At 41.3% G+C, this 27,169-nt stretch overlaps 1 protein-coding gene across 2 annotated transcripts in view; it reads left to right on the top strand.

The window, feature by feature from the left end:
* The window catches only part of rbm14b (RNA binding motif protein 14b), a 33,753-nt gene extending 9,768 nt beyond the window's left edge, over nt 1–23,985 (top strand). The window contains exons 3-4 of one of the 2 annotated variants that reach the window (XM_060941162.1): nt 19,661–20,666; nt 22,044–23,985. In XM_060941162.1, coding sequence (XP_060797145.1) covers nt 19,661–20,666; nt 22,044–22,347 — 1,310 coding nt within the window. In that variant the 3' untranslated portion in view covers nt 22,348–23,985. Of the gene's footprint in view, nt 1–19,639; nt 20,667–22,043 lie in introns of both variants that reach the window. The other variant, XM_060941083.1, reaches the window with a different exon arrangement.
* Nucleotides 23,986–27,169: the final 3,184 nt, after the last annotated feature.

The following is a 27,169-nucleotide window of genomic DNA, read 5'->3' as shown; positions in this document are numbered from 1 at the left end:
AGGCCGTTTGGATATGTGGTGCTAATTCCGATTCCTATCCGCTATTTTCATATGCGACTTCAGTCTGAACCGCCAGGTCGCTTTCATCCGACTTACACGTCATCAACAAGCCACAAACGTCACTATTCTGCGCTGAAGTAGGCGGCGGGTCTCTCAAAAAAGTTACAACAACATGGCGCATAATCACAGGCGCAGATGGGGGGGGACGAGTCATATTTAAATTCACCTCGTTCGGTCCCCCCCACTTATAGGGAGGAAAAAACGTCTATGCTGTCTTTCTTTGCATAAGGCAAACCTCACGGAAAAATCAAAAGACTAATTACCATTCGGTTTATTGAGGTGCACAGCAGTGTATACATATAGTTGCAACAACTCACATAAAACAAAACAAAGACTGATATTCGGTTGGTTGAGCTGCGCAGACTGCACAGGTTGCGAGCTCGAGCTTGGTTGCTATGGTTACTAACAACAAGTTTGACAGGCACATCGGGGTTGGGGTTGGTTTGCTGGCAGCTTTGTCCCCCCCAGTTTTTTGTCCCCCCCAGTTCAAAAAACGTATCTGTGCCCCTGCGCATGACATCAATGCGAGGGACGCTTCGGGCTGTGAAGGTTCTGAATCTTCTCAATGGAAGGACGCAGAGGTTAGGGAGCTGATTTCCATTTGGGGGGATACAGCTATTCAAGCTAGATTGGATGAGTCATACCGCAACCGGGCGGTTTTACTTCCGTAAACACTGGCCATGCTCACTGCGTGTGACGTCGTCGTATCCTGCAGTGCGCATGCGGAACACTTTTAGGTCGCTTTTCGTTCATACTGAGGATCACATACAAGTCGCATATATTTGTTAATGTGAACGACCTCACAAAAAAATCGGAATTGAGCATTAAGCCTTGCAGTGTGAACGTAGCGCAAAATACATAGATGAGAAAACCACAGGCATGGGCTCAAGAGTGTCTCAATCTTCTTTAAACTTGATTACACTTTGGAGATACCCTTGTGTGAAGCCACATCCGATGGAAGTATATCTGGGCCTTAATGCCATATTGATGCTGTAGGAGCAGACTGGTAGCTGATTAAAGATGAACAAAACCCCAAAATAAACTCGTTTATGCATACAAGGCATGTTCGAGTGTTCACTTGTTAGTATTTGTACCTGTATACTGTGTACAGATTGTATTTTAAAAGAAAACAATGTTCCTGGGAACTGAAGCAGTGAATACACACACACACCACACACACACACAAGTACAACCCCGATTCCAAAAAAGTTGGGACAAAGTACAAATTGTAAATAAAAACGGAATGCAATGATGTGGAAATTTCAAAATTCCATATTTTATTCAGAATAGAACATAGATGACATATCAAATGTTTAAACTGAGAAAATGTATCATTTAAAGAGAAAAAATAGGTGATTTTAAATTTCATGACAACAACACATCTCAAAAAATTTGGGACAAGGCCATGTTTACCACTGTGAGACATCCCCTTTTCTCTTTACAACAGTCTGTAAACGTCTGGGGACTGAGGAGACAAGTTGCTCAAGTTTAGGGATAGGAATGTTAACCCATTCTTGTCTAATATAGGATTCTAGTTGCTCAACTGTCTTAGGTCTTTTTTGTCATATCTTCCATTTTATGATGCGCCAAATGTTTTCTATGGGTGAAAGATCTGGACTGCAGGCTGGCCAGTTCAGTACCCGGACCCTTCTTCTACGCAGCCATGATGCTGTAATTGATGCAGTATGTGGTTTGGCATTGTCATGTTGGAAAATGTAAGGTCTTCCCTGAAAGAGACGTCGTCTGGATGGGAGCATATGTTGCTCTAGAACCTGGATATACCTTTCAGCATTGATGGTGTCTTTCCAGATGTGTAAGCTGCCCATGCCACACGCACTAATGCAACCCCATACCATCAGAGATGCAGGCTTCTGAACTGAGCGCTGATAACAACTTGGGTCGTCCTTCTCCTCTTTAGTCCGAATGACACGGCCTCCCTGATTTCAATAAAGAACTTCAAATTTTGATTCGTCTGACCACAGAACAGTTTTCCACTTTGCCACAGTCCATTTTAAATGAGCCTTGGCCCAGAGAAGACGTCTGCACTTCTGGATCATGTTTAGATACGGCTTCCTCTTTGAACTATAGAGTTTTAGCTGGCAACGGCGGATGGCACGGTGAATTGTGTTCACAGATAATGTTCTCTGGAAATATTCCTGAGCCCATTTTGTGATTTCCAATACAGAAGCCTGCCTGTATGTGATGCAGTGCCGTCTAAGGGCCCGAAGATCACGGGCACCCAGTATGGTTTTCCGGCCTTGACCCTTACGCACAGAGATTCTTCCAGATTCTCTGAATCTTTTGATGATATTATGCACTGTAGATGATGATATGTTCAAACTCTTTGCAATTTTACACTGTCGAACTCCTTTCTGATATTGTTCCACTATTTGTGGGCGCAGAATTAGGGGGATTGGTGATCCTCTTCCCATCTTTACTTCTGAGAGCCGCTGCCACTCCAAGATGCTCTTTTTATACCCAGTCATGTTAATGACCTATTGCCAATTGACCTAATGAGTTGCGATTTGGTCCTCCAGCTGTTCCTTTTTTGTACCTTTTAACTTTTCCAGCCTCTTATTGCCCCTGTCCCAACTTTTTTGAGATGTGTTGCTGTCATGAAATTTCAAATGAGCCAATATTTGGCATGAAATTTCAAAATGTCTCACTTTCGACATTTGATATGTTGTCTATGTTCTATTGTGAAAACAATATCAGTTTTTGAGATTTGTAAATTATTGCATTCCATTTTTATTTACAATTTCTATTTTGTCCCAACTTTTTTGGAATCGGGGTTGTAAACAGAGCAGACACATACTCAGCGTTTGGGAGCCTTTTGCTGCCTATAAACGCGACATTACTGGCTACTCTTTTATTTTTTCTCCTCCTCCTCAAAAATGAAAAATTTCCTTGTATTTTTATGTGACATGCTTTTTGTTTTTATTCACTGAGAAAAGTGACCTTTTCAGACACACATTGCCATGACAACCACCATTGTTTACTAGTATCTGTGTCAGCACTGCATATGCTTTATCTAGCCAAGTGAGATTTAAACTTCATAAAAGTGAAGTCTTTTGATTCGTGTATTTTGTTGCCAGTAAAACTCAGATGGTTACAGAAAATTTTCTGATTTGTATTTTTAAAATTGGAAGCCTTTCTTTGTCACATACACATTACCAGGGGCGGATCTAGAAAAATATTTATGGGGTGGCAAGAGGGGGACAGGAATTTTTGAGGGGTGCTAACGTATTACAGACGTATATACAGTTAGGTCCATATATATTTGGACACTGACACAAATTTTGTTTTTTTACCTATTTACTGAAACATATTCAAGGTATAGTTATATAATGGACATGGACATTAAGTCCAGACTTTCAGCTTTCATTTGAGGGTATCCACATTAAAATTGGATGAAGGATTTAGGAGTTTCGGCTCCTTAACATGTGCCACCCTGTTTTTAAAGGGACCAAAAGTAATTGGACAATTGCCTCAAAGGCTTTTTCATGGGCAGGTGTGGGAAATTCCTTCATTATGTCATTCTCAATTAAACAGATAAAAGGCCTGGAGTTGATTTGAGGTGTGGCGCTTGCATTTGGAAGATTTTGCTGTGAAGAAAACGTGGTCAAAGGAGCTCTCCATGCAGGTGAAACAAGCCATCCTTAAGCTGCAAAAACAGAAAAAAAAACCATCCGAGAAATTGCTACAATATTAGGAGTGGCAAAATCTACAGTTTGGTACATCCTGAGAAAGAAAGAAAGCACTGGTGAACTCATCAATGCAAAAAGACCTGGACACTCACAGAAGACAACAGTAGTGGATGATCGCAGAATAATGTCCATGGTGAAGAGAAACCCCTTCACAACAGCCAACCAAGTGAACAACACTCTCCAGGAGGTAGGCATATCAATATCCAAATCTACCATAAAGAGAAGACTGCATGAAAGTAAATACAGAGGGTTCACTGCACGGTGCAAGCCACTCATAAGCCTCAAGAATAAAAAGGCTAGATTGGACTTTGCTAAAAAAATCTAAAAAAGCCAGCACAGTTCTGGAAGAACATTCTTTGGACAGATGAAACCAAGATCAACCTCTACCAGAATGATGGAAAGAAAAAAGTATGGTGAAGGCGTGGTACAGCTCATGATCCAAAGCATACCACATCATCTGTAAAACACGGCAGAGGCAGTGTAATGGCTTGGGCATGCATGGCTGCCAGTGGCACTGGGTCACTAGTGTTTATTGATGATGTGACATAGGACAGAAGCAGCCGGATGAATTCTGAGGTATTCAGAGACATACTGTGTGCTCAAATCCAGCCAAACTGATTGGTCGGCATTTCATAATACAGATGGACAATGACCCAAAACATAAAGCCAAAGCAACCCAGGAGTTTATTAAAGCAAAGAAGTGGAATATTCTTGAATGGCCAAGTCAGTCACCTGATCTCAACCCAATTGAGCATGCATTTCACTTGTTAAAGACTAAACTTCAGACAGAAAGGCCCACAAACAAACAGCAACTGAAAACTGCTGCAGTAAAGGCCTGGCAGAGCATTAAAAAGGAGGAAACACAGCATCTGGTGATGTCCATGAGTTCAAGACTTCAGGCAGTCATTGCCAACAAAGGGTTTTCAACCAAGTATTAGAAATGAACATTTTATTTACAATTATTTAATTTGTCCAATTACTTTTGAGCCCCTGAAATGAAGGGATTGTGTTTAAAAAATGCTTTAGTTCCTCACATTTTTATGCAATCATTTTGTTCAACCCACTGAATTAAAGCTGAAAGTCTGAACTTCAACTGCATCTGAATTGTTTTATTCACAATTCATTGTGGTAATGTACAGAACCAAAATTAGAAAAATGTTGCCTCTGTCCAAATATTTATGGACCTAACTGTATACTGAATTTAACCACAGTTATCACAGTTTGATGACAAATAGTATGTACACACTACAAAAGGGCACGGGCTGCCATTTACAAACTCATCCAGACAAACTTAATCTCATGCTTTTATTGTTCACAAAGAACACACATTCTCAGATGAGGTCTATACCGTTTCTGGACAGTTTTATACTGTATATGCAAAAGAACAGACACTAAAAAAACAACAACAATAACAACACTGCTTCAAGTTCAGCATGATTTAAACCATTTACACCAGTGTCACATTTTATAGTTTTTTTCTCACGCTTTGTAAAGGCTCACCAGTGAGCATAACATTAACTTGTCATGCCTACAACAGCTGAATGCGGTGATTTCCATGTTGCTCAGCAAAACGCTTCACATTACATGTATAGTTAGCTAAATAACGTTCTCCAACCTGATTTTTATCCTCTCAAAATCAGCATCGCAACTATGCTAGCACTGTTTGTTCATTATAATTTCATTTCTTGATGGATAGTTAATCAGCTTTTACCTCTTTCCTCCCGTGTCTCCTTTCCTCGCGACTCCTGGCTCCCTCGCTTCGCGCCTCTCAATTTTCCAAAACAACCAATCTCTGGTGTTATCTCGTGCTGCATTCGCCGCAGTCGGACATTGGAAATTCGCGCACGTAAATGTCAAATTGGCCGTAATTTTTCTTTGAATTCGTTGCTGCCAACTGGGGTGGCAGCAGGGGTGGCAAGGCTTTCTTTTAGGGTGGCATTTGCCACCCTATGCCACCCCGGTAGATCTGCCCATGCACATTACAGTACAGTGAAGTTCTTTCTCTGCATTCAACCCATCTGAAGCAATCAATACACACACACACACACACACACACACACACACACACACACACACAGAGAGCACAGTGGCACCTGTTTTTTTTTTTTTTAGTAATAGAAGCCTTTATTTGATGGCTCTGTGTAACAAAGGTAAACTGTATTCTAGTATGCTGGTTATGTCACAGGCGGATGTCCAGTTTCCTATTTTTAGCAATATCATAACTTTTAAAATTGATAAATTGTTGTTTAAGTTATTTATTTTAAACATGCGGAGGGCAAATCAGGGCACTTGCTGTGATCGGCAAATGCCATTTATTTTTGGGTTTTGTTTGACTTTAAGTGCTCTGACCTCGGAAGTAAACTCCAGAGAGGAAAGGTTTTATGGAATGAGTATTCTTTAGGGGGTCCATATGATCAAATATATCAGAGATGATGCTATATAGTGAGAGTTCTCAGGGAAGAAACCTGAAGAAGGGTGGATAAATTAGAAGTCAGTTATTGTAGTCATTGCAATAAAAAATACAAACTTTATTAGGCTTGGTAATAGCAAGCCTGAAAATACCTTCAGTGGCTTGATCACAAACTAGTTGACTGAATGCATTTACTGTTTGAATTTTATAAACCTCTTCTGTAGCCTTCAACCCTACTAAAGGTCTGTCTTGTATTTTCTTGATCTTTTAGATTAGTAAACGTGTTTGACTGGAAGATCAGAGTTTTCTATCAGAGATGCAGCTCATGACAGCAGAAAGTTGTAAATAGAAGCACAGCTTGTTATTGTGTATCACATTGCTGTGCATGAAATCACTGTTTTCTGATTTATGGCAATGAAACCAGATGGATGGGATCAGGATGTTTTGGCTCTGAACTTCTGTTTAGTGGTCGTCTCTTTTAATCCTCCAGATCTCTATAAAGTATGCAGGCAAATATTTTAACAGTCCCACTTGCACATTGCTGCTGCATTTGCATGCCCATACAAAGTCACATATAAAGTGTACACCAGCACATAGAGCAAGCAAGAATGATGATTTGGGTGAACAAGAAATTAACACGAGTAGCAGTGGGAAAATTCCAACCATTTTCAGTAAATGACAAAATGTTGTGATGAACACAGAGTAATATTAAGGGCATTATTGAAACAAAAGTGAGTCCACTGTTTTCTCTTCATCCTGGGCCTCACTAGATAACTATACCCACAGAATGTTAGTGCATTAAGATGTACAGTGGTGCTTGAAAGTTTGTGAACCTTTTCGAAGAGAACCCAGTTGAACAAATGAGTCAAAAATATTATACTTGGTAATTTATTTACTGAGGAAAATGATCCAATATTACATATCTGTAAGTAGCAAAAGTAAAAAAAAAAAAACCTTCTAGGATTAGCAGTTAATTTGAAGGTGAAATTAGAGTCAGGTGTTTGTCATCCCATTGATTGAAATCAGGTGTGAGTGGGCACCCTGTTTTATTTAAAGAACAGGGATCTATCAAAGTCTGATCTTCACAACACATGTTTGTGGAAGTGTATCATGGCACGAACAAAGGAGATTTCTGAGGACCTCAGAAAAAGCATTGTTGATGCTCATCAGACTGGAAAAGGTTACAAAACCATCTCTGAAGAGTTTGGACTCCACCAATCCACAGTCAGACAGATTGTGTACAAATGGAGGAAATTCAAGACCATTGTTACCCTCCCCAGGAGTGGTCGACCAACAAAGATCACTCCAAGAGCAAGGCGTGTAATAGTTGGCGAGGTCACAAAGGACCCCAGGGTAACTTCTAAGCAACTGAAGGCCTCTCTCACATTGGCTAATGTTCATGAGTCCACCAGCAGGAGAACACTGAACAAAAATGGTGTGCATGGCAGGGTTGCAAGGAGAAAGCCACTGCTCTCCAAAAAGAACATTGCTGCTCATCTGCAATTTGCTAAATATCATGTGGACAAGCCAGAAGGTTATTGGAAAAAATGTTTTGTTGATGGATGAGACCAAAATAGAACTTTTTGGTTTAAATGAGAAGTGTTATGTTTGGAGAAAGGAAAACACTGCATTCCAGCATAAGAACCTTATTCCATCTGTGAAACATGGTGGTGGTAGTATCAAGGTTTGGGCCTGTTTTGCTGCGTCTGGGCCAGGACGACTTGCCATCATTGATGGAACAATGAATTCTGAATTATACCAGCGAATTCTAAAGGGAAATGTTAGGACATCTGTCCATGAACTGAATCTCAAGAGAAGGTGGGTCATGCAGCAAGACAACGACCCTAAGCACACAAGTCGTTCTACCAAAGAATGGTTAAAGAAGAATAAAGTTAATGTTTTGGAATGGCCAAGTCAAAGTCCTGACCTTAATCCAATCGAAATGTTGTGGAAGGACCTGAAGCAAGCAGTTCATGTGAGGAAACCCACCAACATCCTAGAGTTGAAGCTGTTCTGTACAGAGGAATGGGCTAAAATTCCTCCAAGCTGGTGTGCAGGACTGATCAATTACCAGAAACGTTTAGTTTCAGTTATTTCTGCACAAGGGGGTCAGACCAGATACTGAAAGCAAAGGTTCACATACTTTTGCCACTCACAGATATGTAATATTGGATCATTTTCCTCAATAAATAAATGACCAAGTATAATATTTTTGTCTCTTTTGTTTAACTGGGTTCTCTTTATCTACTTTTAGGACTTGTGTGAAAATCTGATGTTTTAGGTCATATTTATGCAGAAATATAGAAAATTCTAAAGGGTTCACAAACTTTCAAGCACCCCTGTATGAAGAGATCCATGTGGCTGCAGTGTCTCACTGAGAGGGGGGAAAAAAACCCCATCCAGAAACAGTCACTGCCCACTAGTATCTCTGTATTGGGTAGTGAAGGTAGACAGTACAGGGTGACGTAGATTGGTGTCTGTTTCTGACCAGGTTAATGTAATATGTCCCTCCTTTTTTTTTGTGCTTGACAAGTGGCTTCACTCTGAAAATAATCTATCGGAGCAATGAATGTAATGAGGACCGTATGAGAAGCCAAGTGCCTAACAATACTTGTTGGTATCTGTGGTTAAGACAGCAAAAACATAAATTGCGAAATATCGGTGTGCACATGTGCGTTTTTGTCTGATTTTGACAAGTCAAGCGCAGCGTAACCCCAAATCAGAAAAAGTTGTGACAGTATGTTGAAATTAACACCGAAAACAATTATTTGTAAATAATCTTTGACTTGTATTACACTCAAAACAATACAACAGCACATTATTTGATGCTTTACCACATTATTTTTTTCCCCCAAAATAAATATATTTCAATTTTGACTCTTGAAACACATTTCAAAAAAAGTTGGGAGGGGAAAACAATTACCACTTTGTAATGTTGCTGTTCCTTCTCAAAACACTTAAAAGATGTTTAGGGACTGAAGACACCAAGTAATGAGTTTCAGGTGTTATTTTGTCCCATTCTTCCTGTGAACAGGTCTTAAGGTGTGCAACAGTACGGGGTGGTTTTTCATTTTTCGTTTCAAAATACTCCATGCATTCTCTATTAGGGACAGAGGGGACTGTCACCCTCTTCTTCCACCGTCACGCCTTTTTGTAATGTGAGCAGAATGTGGTTTTACATTTGTCTTGTTGAAATCTCCCTGGAAAAGATGTCACTTTGAAGGCAGCATGTGTGGCTCCAAAATCTCAATGTACTTTTCTGTATTAATGCTGCCATCACAGAAGTGTAAGTTACCTTTATGGAAGCAATTTTGTGCCAAAATGTTCATACAATACTTTTGAAATATCAAACGAAAATGACAAATCAAAATACAAAAAAAGAACAAAGAGTCAATTTTTTTAGACTGGCAAACAAATTATTCGTGTAATCGTGCAAAATGTCAGTCTATTACTCTTCAGAAACCTTTTATTTTTGTTCCGTGTCTTTCTCAGTTTTGCTTGACGTAATTTATTTTGGTTGCGATTCCAGCTTTCTCGTTTGCGCTCCCTGACTTTTTGCTTGCAGTTTTGGCACAAACTTGACGTGTGGGTGGGCTGTCCAGGAATGCATTCCCATTGGCTAACTTGTGTTTGACTGACAGCTATGCTCAGCCATTCCCTACTCGGATTCTGGCGGACTGTTTGACGAGTGACCGATCCATTGACGGTAAACAAGGATCGAGTGGACTTCAGTGGCGACTATGATATTGAATTTACACTTTGTTGAATTAATTCAGTATCATAGTCGCCACTGAAGTCCACTCGATCCTTGTTTACCGTCAATGGATCGGCTACTCGTCAAACAGTCTGCCAGAATCCGAGTAGGGAATGGCTGAGCGTAGCTGTCAGTCAAACACAAGTTAGCCAATGGGAATGCATTCCTGGACAGCCCACCTACACGTCAAGTTTGTGCCAAAACTGCAAGCAAAAAGTCAGGGAGCGCAAATGAGAAAGCTGGAATCGCAACCAAAATAAATTACATCAAGCAAAACTGAGAAAGACGCGGAACAAAAATAAAAGGTTTCTGAAGAGTAATAGACTGATATTTTGCACGATTACACGAATAACTTGTTTGCCAGTCTAAAAAAATTGACTCTCTGTTCTTTTTTTTGTATTTTGATTTGTCGTTTTCGTTTGATATTTCAAAAGTATCGTATGAACATTTTGGCACAAAATTGATTCCATATACCTTTGCCAAGGGCCCTGACACAACCATGACAGACCCTGGCTTTTGGACTTGTTGCTGGTAAGCATCTGGATGGTCCTATTCATCTTTGGTCCAGAGCACACGGTGTCCATTTCTTACAGAATAGACCTGGAATACTGATTCGTCTGACCACAAAACACATTTTCACTATGTGATGGTCCATCCCAGATGCTTCTAAGGCCAAGTTTACATTAGACCGTATCTGTCTCGTTTTCTTCGCAGATGCACTGTCCGTTTACATTAAACCGCCTGGAAACGCCGGGAAACGGGAATCCGCCAGGGTCCACGTATTCAATCTAGATCGTGTCAGCTCCGGTGCTGTGTAAACATTGAGATACGCGGATACGCTGTGCTGAGCTCTAGCTGGCGTCGTCATTGGACAACGTCACTGTGACATCCACCTTCCTGATTCGCTGGCGTTGGTCATGTGACGCGACTGCTGAAAAACGGCGCGGACTTCCGCCTTGTATCACCTTTCATTAAAGAGTATAAAAGTATGAAAATACTGCAAATACTGATGCAAATACTGCCCATTGTGTAGTTATGATTGTCTTTAGGCTTGCCATCCTTCCACTTGCAAGTAATAAGTGATATGCGCTGGGATCACACACACAGCGGCTCAGTCCCGAATCGTGGCTCGTGCACTTCACTCGCGTGCTCTGTGAGCTGCGCAGGGCCGGAGTGCGCACCCTCCAGAGGGCACTCGCTGTTCAGGACGGAGTGATTTGGAGCGCAGGATGCCTGCGGAGCCGAGCGTATCCGTGTATTGGTGTTGCTGTGTGCACGCAAATCGTGTATTGGTGTTGCTGTGTGCACACTAATCGTTTTAAAAACGTTAATCTGATGATCCGCTGATACGGTCTAATGTAAACATGGGCTAAGCCCAGAGAAATTGACAGCACTTAAGGACACAGTTAACATACGACTTCCTTTTTGCATAGTAAAGTTTTTAACTAGTACAGTGGTGCTTGAAAGTTTGTGAACCCTTTAGAGTTTTCTATATTTCTGCATAAATATGACCTAAAACATAATCAGATTTTCACACAAGTCCTAAAAGTAGATAAAGAGAACCCAGTTAAACAAATGAGAAAAAAAATTATACTCGGTCATTTATTTATTGAGGAAAATGATCCAATATTACATATCTGTGAGTGGCAAAAGTATGTGAACCTTTGCTTTCAGTATCTGGTGTGACCCCCTTGTGCAGCAATAACTGCAACTAAATGTTTCCGGTAACTGTTGATCAGTCCTGCACACCGGCATGGAGGAATTTTAGCTCATTCCTCCGTACAGAACAGCTTCAACTCTGGGATGTTGGTGGGTTTCCTCACATGAACTGCTGGCTTCAGGTCCTTCCACAACATTCTGATTGGATTAAGGTCAGGACTTTGACTTGGCCATTCCAAAACATTAACTTTATTCTTCTTTAACCATTCTTTGGTAGAACGACTTGTGTGCTTAGGGTCATTGTCTTGCTGCATGACCCACCTTCTCTTGAGATTCGGTTCATGGACAGATGTCCTGACTTTTTCCTTTAGAATTCGCTGGTATAATTCAGAGTTCATTGTTCCATCAATGATGGCAAGCTGTCCTGGCTCAGATGCAGCAAAACAGTCCCAAACCATGATACTACCACCACCATGTTTCACAGATTGGATAAGGCTCTAATGCTGGAATGCAGTGTTTTCCTTTCTCCAAACATAACACTTCTCATTTAAACGAAAAAGTTCTATTTTGGTCTCATCCGTCCACAAAACATTTTTCCAATAGCCTTCTGGCTTGTCCACATGATCTTTAGCAAACTGCAGACGAGCAGCAATGTTCTTTTTGGAGAGCAGTGGCTTTTTCCTTATAACCCTGGCATGCACACCATTGTTGTTCAGTGTTCTCCTGATGGTGGACTCATGAACATTAACATTAGCCAATGTGAGAGAGGCCTTCAGTTGCTTAGAAATTACCCTAGGGTCCTTTGTGACCTTGCCGACTATTGCATGCCTTGCTCTTGGAGTGATCTTTGTTGGTCGACCACTCCTGGGGAGGGTAACAATGGTCTTGAATTTCCTCCATTTGTACACAATCTGTCTGACTGTGGATTGGTGGAGTCCAAACTCTTCAGAGATAGTTTTGTAACCTTCTCCAGCCTGATGAGCATCAACAACACTTTTTCTGAGGTCCTTTGTTCATGCCATGATACTCTTTGACAAACGTGTTGTGAAGATCAGACTTTGATAGATCCCTGTTCTTTAAATAAAACAGGGTGCCCACTCACACCTGATTGTCATCCCATTGATTGAAAACAGACTGACTCTAATTTCACCTTCAAACTAACTGCTAATCCTAGAGGTTCACATACTTTTGCCACTCACAGATATGCAATATTGGATCATTTTCCTCAATAAATAAATGAGCAAGTACAATATTTTTGTCTCATTTGTTTAACTGGGGTCTCTTTATCTACTTTTAGGACTTGTGTGAAAATCTGATGATGTTTTAGGTCATATTTATGCAGAAATATAGAAAATTCTAAAGGGTTCACAAACTTTCAAGCAGCACTGTATTTGTGGATGTAACTCTGTATTGTAGTGCTGGACAAAGGTTTGTAAAGTAATCCCGAGCCCATGTGGTTATATCAGCTTTAGATGAATGACCGTTTTTGATGTGGTGCTGTCTGAGGGATTGGAGATCACTAGTGTTCAGTTTAGGCTTGTGCCCTTGCCCTTTACGCATTGAAATTCCTCTAGATTCCTTGAATTGTTTAATGATGATATGCACCGTAGAGAGTGAAATATCCAAATCCCTTCTTATCTTTCTTTAAGCAAAATTGATTTTAAACATTTCAATTAGGCCTGTCACAATAAATTTTGTTGGACGATATATTGTCTCAGAAATTATTGCGATAAACGATATTGTTGACGTCTTTTCAAGACAATTTTATGCCACTAGTAAAATAATAATGATCATGCAAATACATCCTTTCAAAGAACAGTAAACCTTATTGAAGTCAACTTATTCAATTCAACAGTGGAACGTAAAAAATATAAATAAATAACCTAAAGAAATAAAACAAATGTAGGGGCACCTCATTGTTCATTATTCACAGCCAGCTATTAGGTGTTCAATTGAAATGATTGTTTCTGTCACGTCCTGCATTACCTGTTGAGTCGTTGTTTTGCTCTTTACTGTGTTGCATTGTGATGACGTCGGTTGGCATGTCTAGACTTTACATATAAAACTGACATGCAGTAAGTTTTGAGAGGATTAAAGTTTTCCTGAGTTCGGGCTTTTAAACCTATCCGCTGTGTCTGTGTCTCCCCACTGTGTCAACACCTTTACACAATCAAACAAAACCACTCTCAACAAAAACAATAAATAAAATACAATCTATGGCTCTTGAAAATTGCACTTAAGTAAATATTAACTTGGCACAGGGTAATAAAAAGATGTTTTTTTTTCTTCACAAGCAACATTCTGCCAATCCATTTTCTCAAAGATTAGTACCCAGATAAACAAAAAGTGCAAAGTAACAATGTATTGCCAGCAGTCATTTGGATAAAAGTAACAATTAGAACGAGAACATGTAGGCAAGGGCGTAGGTTTGATATTAACATTGGTGGGGACAAAAACCCAATGCCAACCCACAGTGGCACCAACGTCACGTCAACATTAGAGGGTCACAATATTTTGCTCCGTTGTGTTCCACCAAAAGAGTATCCATCATCTCTCCAAAGTCCAGACTTTTAAAATTTGAAGTTCAGAACTGTAGTAATTCATGAATAATAATAATAATAATATGCAATTCATCTGATTAATTGCAAATCTTGCATGTGATGATTAACTCATTCTACCAGTTTGCAAATGTGTTTTACAAGCGAGTAATGCATTGACTGCCAGGATGGTGTATGTTCCTTTCCCTCATAAATGGAAGTAAAACACATATGGAGCCTTAAACACTGTGTTCCATTAGGCTGGCAAGGGGAGTAGGCTCTCTTCTGTGTGATCTTTAACTAGTTTTAGAATGCTAGTTTAAGCTGATATGTGATTGCTCTAACGGTAAAACAGGACGAGGGCTCTAGAGCTTTTTTGACACGTTGAAAGGTTACAATTTCCCTTGGCAACAGAATGTATCTGAATTCTGATTGGTTGTTGTTCTATTATTGCCCTTTTGTTGTCTTCTTGAGCCCAGAGTGGAGTGGAGGGGAGGGAGAGGGAAGGGAGTGACAGGGTTCTACAGAGAAGTTTTTAGCCTACAGCTTTCAAATAAACCCCCTCGAAAATCAATCAGTTCAGTGTATGTATGTACTTGGTATGTGACGTTTTCAAAAGAGAGGCGGGAGTAACCAAAAATTTCTGATCAAGAAGGCGGAGGCTGTTATGCTTATTACGTGAAAATGTTTTATTTGATTGTTCGTGGCCCAGACACCTTTTAATGTCCACATCACCATCGGGTTGTTGTTGTTGTTTACATGTGTCATGTTACATGAACTTGGTCAGGGCTCTGCAGTAGAGGTCTGTGCGGGACAGAATTTTCAGTCCCGTTCCCGCCCGCTCCTGCATTGTGCAGTACCGCTCCCGCAAAGAATTATGATTTTCAATCCCGCTCCCGCCCGCGCCTGCCATATTTTGTCCTGCTCCCGCCCGCAAATCCCGCATGATGCAGATGTTCGCGTTATTTCTCACGAAAGTTCTTGTCATTGGCTTGGGGAATTAAACATGCTGAGCTTAGCTGAGCTCTCCACTGACCGAGCCTTCAGCTAGCGCACGTAGCGAGGGTGCGCGTTGCCAGGCGGCATGCGCAGCTGAGGCTTTACAGAGATACCCAACACACCTACCAAAATCTACAGTGGATATTAAGAATATTGTCCATTGTACATAGCTTATATGTCACTCCTCACATTTACATTCTAGGAAATACAAGTAGGCCTATAAGAAATTAATATAATTTAAAGACACAGCGTGATGGTGCCCTGGCCCCTACTTTGAGTGGATTTGAGCATAAATATCTACAGCTCACATTCAGGGGTGCGTTTCCCAAACAACCAACCAAGTTAGCATTAAACCAATATGGTACAATGCAAGTTTGAACTAACTAACATCCAAAAAACAACTGTTTCCCAAAGCTGTAGTACCAACTTAGTCTGAACCAACACAGTTCAAACCACGATGTTTTCAGATATGTTCGGATGGTCTTGTTTATTGTCGGAATTCAGAGAAACAACCCGAAGTTGGCTGACAGTGCGAACGGCATTTCACCATTAAATGACCATTAAGCCAAATTTGGTGCGTCCATAATCTTCCCCTGATGCTTGCAACTTGGTGTAGATGTTCATTTAGACTAATATAAAATTGCAATACCCCTCATTTGGAAATCACGTGTAAACAAAAGGCATCTCCATAAATTAAAGCATCATATACTAGTTTTGGCTATAAGGCTATTTGTCCTGATTAAAAATAGCTAAGCAAACTGCTGTGAGATGGCACAGATAACGTTATGTAGATCTCCATGTTGTGTATTTATAGGTGGCATTGTTAGGTTTATTGTAAGTTTATTGTTTAGACTCTGACATTCTGCTGACACATTCCAAGTTGAGTGCTGCATGCGCTCATGATTGACAGCTCTTGCTTTGATTGACAGCTCTCACTTTGCGCACTCGCACTCCCACTTCCGAGTCTGTGGCATTATGATTCCAACCGCGATTTCATTCTCCTGTCATCTTAAAATGTTTTTATTAATGCCAAATAAAATATCCAGCACAAATTATATATGATAGACATAAATTAATAATTTATAAATTTTATTTTAAACATGGGCGGCACGGTGGTGTAGTGGTTAGCGCTGTCGCCTCACAGCAAGAAGGTCCTGGGTTCGAGCCCCGGGGCCGGCGAGGGCCCTTCTGTGCGGAGTTTGCATGTTCTCCCCGTGTCCGCGTGGGTTTCCTCCGGGTGCTCCGGTTTCCCCCACAGTCCAAAGACATGCAGGTTAGGTTAACTGGTTACTCTAAATTGACTGTAGGTGTGAATGTGAGTGTGAATGGTTGTCTGTGTCTATGTGTCAGCCCTGTGATGACCTCGCGACTTGTCCAGGGTGTATCCCGCCTTTCTCCCGTAGTCAGCTGGGATAGGCTCCAGCTTGCCTGCGACCCTGTAGAAGGATAAAGCGGCTAGAGATAAGGAGATGAGATGAGATTTTAAACACGTTTTTAGTTAGCGGGACTGCAGCTTATCACCTCTCCCGCCCGCGCCCGCAATGAGCTTTCAAAATTTGTCATGCGCCGCAATGCTTTGCGTCGGGTCCCGCGGGACTCCCGCAGGAGTGCAGGGCTCTACTCTGCAGGTCTTAACTGAAGCACTTCAAATTAATGGTTAGCGGGCTGCTAAAGTTTGCAGGCACTTCACAAGCAAGATTAGGTGCAATATTAGCCAACATTAGCACAATCTGATATGATTTAATAATGTCTTTGTGACCTTAATGAACACCAGCTGTTGTCAGTATCAAGTTGGATTGTTATTTACAGGCCACACAAGCTTAGAAAACAGTCATATTCATATGTTGTCGTTTTTACACACTGAATACGAACTGTTGTTAACTGATTAATTTTACAAGCTAATCTAACACTACATTCCTCAAGGACAGTTTGCTAGTTTGCTAGCTAGCAGCCGGTCACTGCACTGCAACCACACTTGCTAACTGACACAGTAGCCGAACGTGCTTGCTGTTTTCGTGACCGTGCCTCCATAGTGAATATTCATGAGCAAATTTTGCATGGAGTTTCGCCCAGTGGAAACCTACAGTAACCCTTTGTGTACCGCGCGCGGAGCGGGTTTTTTTTTTCTTTCAATCAGAAATATTGGTAGGGACACGTCCATACCCAATTCTACGCCTATGGTCTGTATAACGGAGCAACGTATTGTCTTTTCCCCATTCAGTGGATACCCTGGCTGGATAACTGTTGCATGCTGGGAGGCCCTGCCTCTGACAGAGAGCCGCGTGAGATGATAGAAAACAGAGCAGTGTTTTATTCAGTCAGTGGGTCAAGCTAATACTCTGGTGACTTCCCTATGTAGATGTACAGCGCGTAAATGCCAAAATCGCGGTTAAAAAAAAAATTTACCGAGTTCATTTTCATTTACCATATGATAAGTTGGTATATCGAATATCGCGACAGGCCTAATTTCAGTAATATTCTTATACATTTGTTGACAAACTAGAGATCCTCAGCCCATCTTTGCTCCTCAAAGACTAAGTCTTTCCTGGATATTGATTTTGTATCAAATCATGATTACAGTTGCATCATTTTTTATTTATTTATTTATTTATTTATTTATTTATAACCTCATTACTAGCCATGTATTGCCCCGTCCCAACTTTTTTTTTTAATGTGTTGCAGGCCCGAAATACAGGAATGAACGTCTATTAACAAATGAAATGAAGTTGACCGGACAAAACATGAAATATTTTGGGCTCATACTGTCTGCAATGAAATACAAGTCAAAGTAAATGTAGAAATCACTGGTTTTTTTTTTTTTTTAAATTTTCATTTTCATTCTGTCGCGACTTTTTCCGATTTGGGATTGTAATTTCAAGGTACAACCAGGTACAAGTATTAAATAGTAATTTAAAAAATATATATATTAAGTAACTGACACTGTTGCAGTTTGAATAGTTATAGATATGTATCAGTATTTTCCAAAAGGGGGCTTGCCAGCCTTGTGGGCTTTTCTCAGTTGTTTTACATGGTGAAGAAATGACTACATATTGGATATTGTAGCTATCTAAATTTATGCCTTTATTTTATAGCAAATAGTTTAATTGCCTTTCAAGTTTGCTCAGCTATGGTAGTAACAGTATTTAAAAATCTCTCCTGGTATTCTGCCCACTGCTAAATGAGCAACACCAGCTGTGAGGTCTTTTAAATATCTTGATGCGTTGCTTGGTATTGTCTGGTAGGCATACCAGAAAATGTCTCCTTTAAAACCTACTTTCAAAAAGATACTACTAAGGACTGGATGCTTAGTCTGTCAGGGGAGGGGGGGAGTGGAGTGAGTATTTTCATACTTGGCCCTGGATGCTTGAGTCTATGCCCTAGCTTGCTCATGGGCTCCAGAAAAAAAGTGTGAAAACATTCATACGTACTTCATTGTTGTTCATCTGAATATGGAGCAAGATCAGCAAAGGTTAACAAGAAGGGCTGTATGTTCAGTAATTTTGTTCATCATCTGTTGTACATTTACAAACTGAAATATTCTTACAACTAGTTGAGGATACACACTTAAAAAGCAACTAAAGAAGGCATGTAAGAGCCTTTTATGGGCTGAGGCCATTTGCCCTGCAGATTTCATATGTTTGGTGGTCAAGAGTGAAGGTTATTTTTGAACCAGGGTGCAGTCCAGGGGACTGATCTTTGGTCCACTTATCTAAGACATGCTAAATGAGCTCATATATGAAAGCAAGTTATAGTATCTGCTACCTACCACACACACACACACAAGGCAAGGCAAGTTTATTTATATAGCACATTTCATACACAGTGGCAGTTCAATGTGCTTTACAGAAGTAAAAGCAGAACAGTAAACAATAGAAAATAAAATTACATAAAATAATTGGGGAAGAAAAATAAGAGTAGAAATTAAATTAATAAAATGAAATAAAGTTAATCAGCTTCGAGATTAATTATTATTATGGGTTTAACTCATAAAGCGCGCTCTTCCCGTGGCTCTTCCACGAGGATCACCAAAAATCGTCCCACAGACAAAATCTACGAGGATCACCAAAAATCATCCCGCAGACAAAATCTGCAAGGATCACAGTAACAAAGAATTAAAGTAAAAGTAAAATCATTAAAATCCAAGATTAAAAAGAAATTAAAATAAAGTAAAATCATTAAAATCAAAATTAAAAGAAATTATGTTAAAGGAAATTAATTACTTAGGTAAAAATTAATCAAGTGAAAGCATCTGAAAACAGCTTTGTCTTGAGCCTGGATTTAAAACTAACAACAGTAGGAGCATTTTTGATATCATCTGGAAGTTGGTTCCAAAGCTTAGCAGCATAGCAACTAAATGAGCTAACCACACACACACACACACACACACACACAAAAAAAAAAAAAAAGAGCCCAGCCTTGATCCTTGATGTATATTCCTGTATTTACAAGAATTATTGACACTTTTTTATAAAGGTAGGGACTGATTCATCAACCTTCATTTATTCAATTACAGCCTGGCACTCTTCTTCCATAGGCTATGCCTTTGTACACATGGAGAACAAGGAGGACGCACTACAAGCCATTGAAGCCTTGCACGGCACTTCATTCAAGGGCCGTCCACTTTCTGTGGAGTTGTCCAAAGTCCAACCTAGCAAGCAGACGCCAACTGGGAAGATCCCTTGTGTTAGTTGCGGTAAACAGGGTCACTATGCTGGCGAGTGTCCCACTGGGAAACCTGCTCTGGAGCAGTACCAGAGTCAAGCAGCAGTGTTAGCTGCTGCTGCCGCTGCTGCTGCAGGGCTTCCACTTCAGGTACAACAGAGTGTCCACAACTCCGTCTACAATACCACGACCTTTGACCCCACCTATGCTGCTTTGACTGGCCTGACTGCTGCTGGAGCAAGAGCGGAAGGAGCAGCCACTGTTGCACCTGCTGTATATGGAGCACTAGCTAACCAGGTTTATGGGACAGTTGCTAACCAGCTCTATGGAAGCACAATGGCTAATCAAGCTCTTAACACTGGGGCCACTGCAGCACAGGTCTATGGGTCTCTTAACCCTGCCCTCTATGGCCAAGTGACAAGCGGAAGTGTTGCAGCTGCTGCAGCTGCTGCTGCTGCCTATGGGCCACAGGTTTACACACCTGCAATGGCCAACCCTGTTTTTTTAGCTGCAGCACCTAGTATGGAAGTACCAGCAGCCGCTGCTGCCGCTGCTGTTAACCCAGCCTACACAGTAGCTTCAGCCATCTACACAGCCAGCCCAGCTTATAGCGCCTTGGGGGCAGCTGACCCTACAGCCATCTTTGAAGCAGCAAGGGCTCAGTACTTTGCACAGGGACAGCAGGTGCTAGCAGAGCAGCAGCCAGCTACTACAAAATCTGGGGAAAGGGACAGGAGCCCACTCAGAAGATCAGCACCTCTGCTGCCTGACCCAGTTATGAAGCCCTTCATGTACCAGAGAGCAAAGCGCCGAGCACTCTTGCCTACTCCAGCAGGCCGGGAAGAGGCCGCTGCCCAGGAAGAGGATCCCATTGCCAGGTGGGTTTGGCTAACTGGTGCCAGAGGAGAGGCAAATTTATGGTAAATTAACAAAACTGAATGCTAGTCATGTATGAATAATTGCAAAAATACAATAATATTTATAATCTATTGTAGGTTAAAAATGGCATCACTGGGTTCCATTTGGAAGTTAATAGAGCAGTTGGGGGCAAGTTGTAATTAAAGCTATACTGACTTTCGATTTCATAAAATCAGTTAAATTTAGTACCCTCTGAAATTTGGTCATTGTGATGTGTTTATTTCTGCAAGATCTCAAAAAAAAAACCCAGGCCATTCTGTGGCTGGGAAGTTATTTAATTTGAGGGGATTCCTGAGCAAATAATGTGCATGAAATCGCTCGCTTTGCACAGTCACGTAGATGGAGGAAGTCTGTGTGCGCATGCGCAGGTTTACCTTCTGCTTTTGGGTTTTATGGCAGCTGGCATCCAGTGTTGTATTACTGCCATCTACAGGTTTACCTTGACCGTGCACTGACAGTTGCATCATTCTATCGCTAAACGAACAGCTGATCATACCGAGGTGCTCACTGACTGCCGATATTTTAGTTTGGTCCTGCGTTTCCTTTCCTTCGCAACATAATGTCTTTTTTCTTTTCACTTTCTGTTACTGTAGTCGGTCATCCACGTTTCATTTCCGTTCTCCGTTTTTCTCTCCTGTTTCAGATTTGTATCCCACAATGCCTTGCGTGAATTGGGAAACCCCACCACGTGATGCATGACGTAGTATCTTGTAAATTCGTTAATTGTTCTATGTAAAAAAAAAAAAAAACACTAAAAAAAAAGCCTGTGATTTGAATTCAGTAGCTTTCGGTCCACTAACCAAAAATAATTGGGTGTCCAGGAAAATTCTTTTTATGACGCTTGAAAAATCTTAAAGGCAGTCTACCTTTTAATGTTAAACAAATCTTCACTCTCCCCAATTGAAACAGTTAATATATAGGCCTAAATCAAAATTAACTAGAGTGATCCGTTGCTTGCCAATGGTATATGTCAGTCTTTTTAAGGTTATTTTTAAAATGATGACTATTGTAAGTCCACAATTTATGATTTTAAACAGTCGGTGAATAAAGCTGCATCGTAATGGCATAAGCTCACTTGGGACTGGAACAGATTTTACTTGTGGCTTGAGAAGCTAGCAAGTGATTGTTAGTGATTGACGTTCTTTCTATTGCAGACAGATTCCTGTATATCTAGAAATTGTTTAAATATACAGTATTATGATACAAACTATAAGATTAAGCAATAAATGGCGATTTAAAGCAAAAATTATTGGTTCATATCTATACACGAGAAATTTGACTGTTTGGTACAGATTTACCATTTGCGTATGGTGTGTCCCCATGTGTGTTTCTTTTAGGTACTATGCAGAGTACTATCAGCAGTACCAGCAGCTCGCCCAGTACCCGCAGTACTCCACAGTTCATTATCCAGCCCCAAGCCCGCTGGCAGCAGTGTCTGCCATCCCCACGCTGTCTGCAGTTCCTGCTGCACTCGACCCACTCAGGCCAGTGCTGCCCGCCGCCCCCGTGCCTGCCGCTGCCGCCATTGCCATGGCAACATCCCGCGTGTATGAGCCGCCGCCGATTCCGCCGCCGCGCAAGGAGCCCCTCCTGCGCCGCTCCGAACTCGCCCTGCACCCTCCCGAAACGCCCTTCCGATAATGTGCACTTCCTCTCACTGTCCCCCCTTCTCTCCTCGTGCCATGTCTCTGACTGTGTGTGTGTTGTGTGTGGACGGAGTGTATCTGTGGTTTCTGTAAGTGGGGTAGATGTCTTTGTGTGCGTGTGTGTGTGTGTGTTTGTCCGGGTGCCTTGGCTTTTAAGGACTGGAATATCTGACCTTGGTCCTGATCACATACCTGGTGTAATATGTCAGGGTTAGGAAAGGGAAAGTGCACACTTTTATTCACTCATAACCTATAATGTACCATTTAAAATCTTAAGCCTGTAGACAGCTTCAAGGTGTAGGCTAAACTATTAGCCATGTGATGTTTAATGTGTATGGTATTTTTAAACTGTGTTAGCCTTTCAATGATCCTGTACTTGAGATTTTTATAATTTGCTTGAAATAATTAGAGGAACTATAAACCCAGTTTACGTATATGTCTGTATATAAATATATAAACACACATGAATTAGATGTCGATACCTTTTAATGAATGTATGTTTACTCTCCAAGGTGTGTGAAGTTCAGGACCAGGGTTTGGCATTGTTTGTGTGTGTGTGTGTGTTTTTCCTTTGTGTGTCTTTTGAGACAGTGTATGTGTGTTGACGTCAGTTGCATTGGTTGCAATGACAGAATGACAGGCACACACATGGATCAACACACATGCATTTAGGGAAACTGCCTTGATCTACCACAATACATACACACGCCCTTCACATCCTGAGAGAAAAAAAAAAAACAGTAAATGATCAGTGATGACGTGTATCACTTCTTCTCCCCATCCCACGTCACCCATCTCGAAAGCTGAAAGACACTGTGAATCCTCTCTGCTTTTATTTGTTTTAATGTAGCTGCACCAATCAGCATGGTGAGAAACAGGGAATAGTCTCATTTGGGAAAAATAAGATGGCGAGATGTGCCATTAACTGGGATTAGTCCTTTAGCACATTTAGGCTAATTGGACTTTCACTGATTGACTTAACTGCCATTTTGCAGAGTAGAGGCATTTTGGAAGTATCTTTATTGATTATCTTTTTTTTTAATGAAATGTACTAAATGGGACTCAAGCATCTTTTTTTTTTTAAGTCTCCATAATCTCTTTGTTTACAGCCATGAATGAGAAGTAGCTTTCTATGAACATGTTTATAGCCAAAATCTTTTTTTTTAACTCAGTGACTTATAATTCTTATGCCTTATTACAAAAATGTATAAACGTGTGCTATTTTTTGATTGTAGTCTTAAAATGTGAAACTAGATGGAATCCAGCACAATAAGAGAGCTCTATGTGGTGTGGGATTAAAAGAAATGGGAGATCAGTTTCTTTCAGTCTTCTTTCCCATTCGTTGTTCTAGATCACTAGATTATTCCTCATCTGTCTTCCATCTCTTGCCATCTTTCTTTGCATCTGTCTTTAACTGTGTGCCATCACTATCATCATTATCATCTACCTTACACATATCTACACAATGAAGAGACCAGTGTTAATGGGAATGTCTGAGAAATGTCTTCATTTGTGTAGTTTGTATGTACAAATACTACAGAATACTAAGGGTCTATGCATGGGCTTTAGAAAAAAAATATATAGTGTAACCAAGTATATAATAATAAAACTGTTTGATCCTTATGAAAGTAAAGGGAGAAAAGGTTTTGGGTTTGACCATTTTTCTTTTTGTTGGTGTTTCATGACTGTTTTTCTTCTGTGAAACGACCAGAATCAAATGAATGGGAGCCTTGAGAGGAAGTGAAAGGACTAGAGCCTGCCCCCTGTCCCTCTCTGTTTCTGTGGATGGGGTAAGTTGGGGGTGACCCTTGCTCTGTCCCCTTAGCTTTACCAGCCCCAAAGGAGCTGCACTACACAACGCTGAACCCTTTGAATAAATAACTCCCAGCGCCACCCTCCTAAAACCTCCACAATGCGAGTTTGCTTCACTGGCCAATGTTTAGTTGCTTTTTGGGAGAACAGCACGGGTTTGGAGATGTGGTGAAGCTTTGTGTGTACCACTTAAATATTGTGCAATGGCTCTCAGAGACCTCGTACCTGACGGGGTACTTGAGAGGGTCTTGAGAGTCGTTCAGCTGAAGCTTTTTTTTCCCCCCTGTGATATCTTGGATGATGTGCATGTTATATTTTGCTTTTTTATATTATTATTATTTTTTTAATTCCAAAACCCAAGAGAAAATTTCTGACTCCACTGTCCCAACTGAAATAGGTCACCCAAAGGAACTGTGGATGCCGTTGGTGGGGTGAGGACAGTTAGCATCGCTCAGTGCACAGGAAGCGCTCGCTGTCTCCATGCAGGTAAAAAGCACTGTGCTTCGCCCCGCCCCCTTCCTCTCGTCCACCTGATAGCACCTGCGCCTGTACCGAACACCTGCTCTTCTCCCCCACACCCCACTTCCCCCTCTAGTCTCCACTCCTCTGTCAACATCACCACAGCCAATGGGGATCCTCCGTGGGCCCAACTTACACCACAATATTTTGCTGAAAGAAAACACTGACAGGTTTTGCTTCGCAGCTTGAGTGACAGCAGGGGCTAACAGTTTGCTGCTGCTGCTTCTTCTGTTGGGCTGATATTCATGTTGCTGTGAGTGAAGGGTGAATGTGGTAGTGTCATGAAGTCCGGGTGAATGTTAGCAGTTATAGCTGATGAGTAAAATGTGTGTGTTTGTGTGAAGTGATGGAGTGACTGACTGGGTGAAGCTGTTGCCGTAGTGAAGAGTGCCTGGGTGTTGGTCTGTTCAGCGTCTCAAGGCTTGGCAGATGTCGATTTTGCTCAAGAGCCCCACTTAGTATATCGCCGATCTCGCTCCCCCCCCAACTCTTCCTTTACATCTTACTTTTTCCCCCCACCTGGCCCCTTTCCTTCCCCCCCCAGACCTTTCTGGAGTTTGTTCGCCGTACACACACAGCTTGCCGCCGTCCTCGTCGCCTTCCCAAAACCGGCTCTCTTGAGTTTGTTCGGTGTTAACACACTTGCTGCCTAACCGCCTGAACGCACCCTTGAAACTCTGCCAGGCACTTAAACTGATAGTTCACCCTAAAGCTACATCAGACTCTGTAACTAAAGCTCCAGATAAAAACGATATAAGGTTTTGTCCTCGCATTAAGAGATCTGAAGTTTGATCTCCCATCCTTCCATGGCCAGCAGTCATGCAGTCATAACTGGACCAGTGTGGCTGCGGGATTTCAATCCAGCCAAACAGGAGCCACACTGGAGAGTCGAATGAAGGCAAAGATCAGGTGAATAAACAAAAGGAATCACCTGTGGCTTCTGCTTGCTCAGAATGAGAAACTTGCAAACATACCATTAGGATTGGACACCCCTTGCTCTAAGGGGACTAAACAAGGAACGTTCTAGGTGAGCGCTTTTTCTCTAAATACCTTGTTAATCAGAGTGACAGTAGCTGTATCACTGGTCAAGTATCTGTTGGATCATGGATGGAGAATAGAGCTCTTCAGTAAGAGTTCTGCCTTTTCATGCTGCTGCTTGAGCAGAAGTTCAAAAAGATGTGGTGGCTTCATGTATCTCACATCACCTGTATCTTTTTGTCTAGAGCTCTATTTATTGTGAGATTTTGGGTGGAAAATCACTTTAACGCCCTCCTGTAGGGCTCTTAGTTTAAATCCTGTGATTACACATTGGCAGTTGAAAGCCACCCTTCACCCCGAGAGGGTGTGTTAGTGTCAGATTTTGTTCCAGAAGACCTCATCCAGTCCATTTCTCTACTATCACATACCCATAATGCTTTGCGCCTTGGGGGTAGCTGGGCACTATATTTGTTTACTAAGTCAGAGAACCTCAGTCATTTCTTTGAATTCACACAAGGAGAAACGACTTCCTGATTTGAAGTTCTATAGAATACCTAAAGAGGCTAAGCATCGAAAAGCGTGGTTAAACAGAATTCGCTGTTAAAATTTTCCATCGACAGACAACACGACTGTGTTCTGCACACTTCAGTGGTGGAGTAAAGTCTGATGAAATAAGTCACGAAGCCTACAACCCCTCTGTCTTTGTGTTTAGTCATTAAAAAGTGCAAAAACTGAAAAATAAGGACAAGTCAAAGAACTGAAAAGGACAACTTTATTGAAGCATCAACTCCCAAAACAAAGCACAAATGATGCAGTGTAAGTAAGCTGACGTCCTTCCCCTTTTAGCGTTTATGTAGGTAGAGCGAATGTAGTATTTGACTCTCTAGTCCTAACAGTTTCCTCAAACAGTCCAAAGATTGTCGTAATCTGGTAGCATATGAGCATGAGGAAAATCAGAGTGAAGGAAATCAAAATCAACTTAAAAAATAAATTTGACAGTCCTGCTGTTTTTACAGAACTTACTTGACTGAGTGAATTCTGTGCTTGTGTTCCCATGCACGAAGCATTTTGTATTTTCTTACGACTTTCTTGTCATAACCGTGAGCTGGCCTAGTGGTTAGTGTGTTTGCTTCTCAACTGGGACTTCGTGAATTCTACTCACGGTCAGGTCATACCAAAGACCATCATAAAAATGGTGCCTACTGGCAAGGCATGCTGCAATACGGATGCGAGTAGGAAGTCAAACTGTCGTGGTTACCAGAGGACTGGCTCCCCACTGTAACCCAAGCTGTATAATAGGCAAGAGGCCAAGGGCTAATGAAATGGAGATCGGTGCCGCACCCATGCACCTCAAGAAGTTGGGTAGGACTGGGACAGAAGACTACCTGGGAAGACCAGATCTTGGCACAAGAGGGACTTTGACTTTTGACTTTCTTGTCGTAACCAGCACCCAGCAAAAACGATTTCACTGTGGATTCTTCGATGATCAGTGTTGATCTTTCTTTCTC

This window comes from Neoarius graeffei, chromosome 1 (assembly GCF_027579695.1).
Source record: "Neoarius graeffei isolate fNeoGra1 chromosome 1, fNeoGra1.pri, whole genome shotgun sequence".
In the NCBI taxonomy this organism is placed as follows: domain Eukaryota; kingdom Metazoa; phylum Chordata; class Actinopteri; order Siluriformes; family Ariidae; genus Neoarius; species Neoarius graeffei.
Note: the sequence above shows the minus strand (reverse complement) of the source record. Positions and strands in the feature narration are given on the sequence as shown.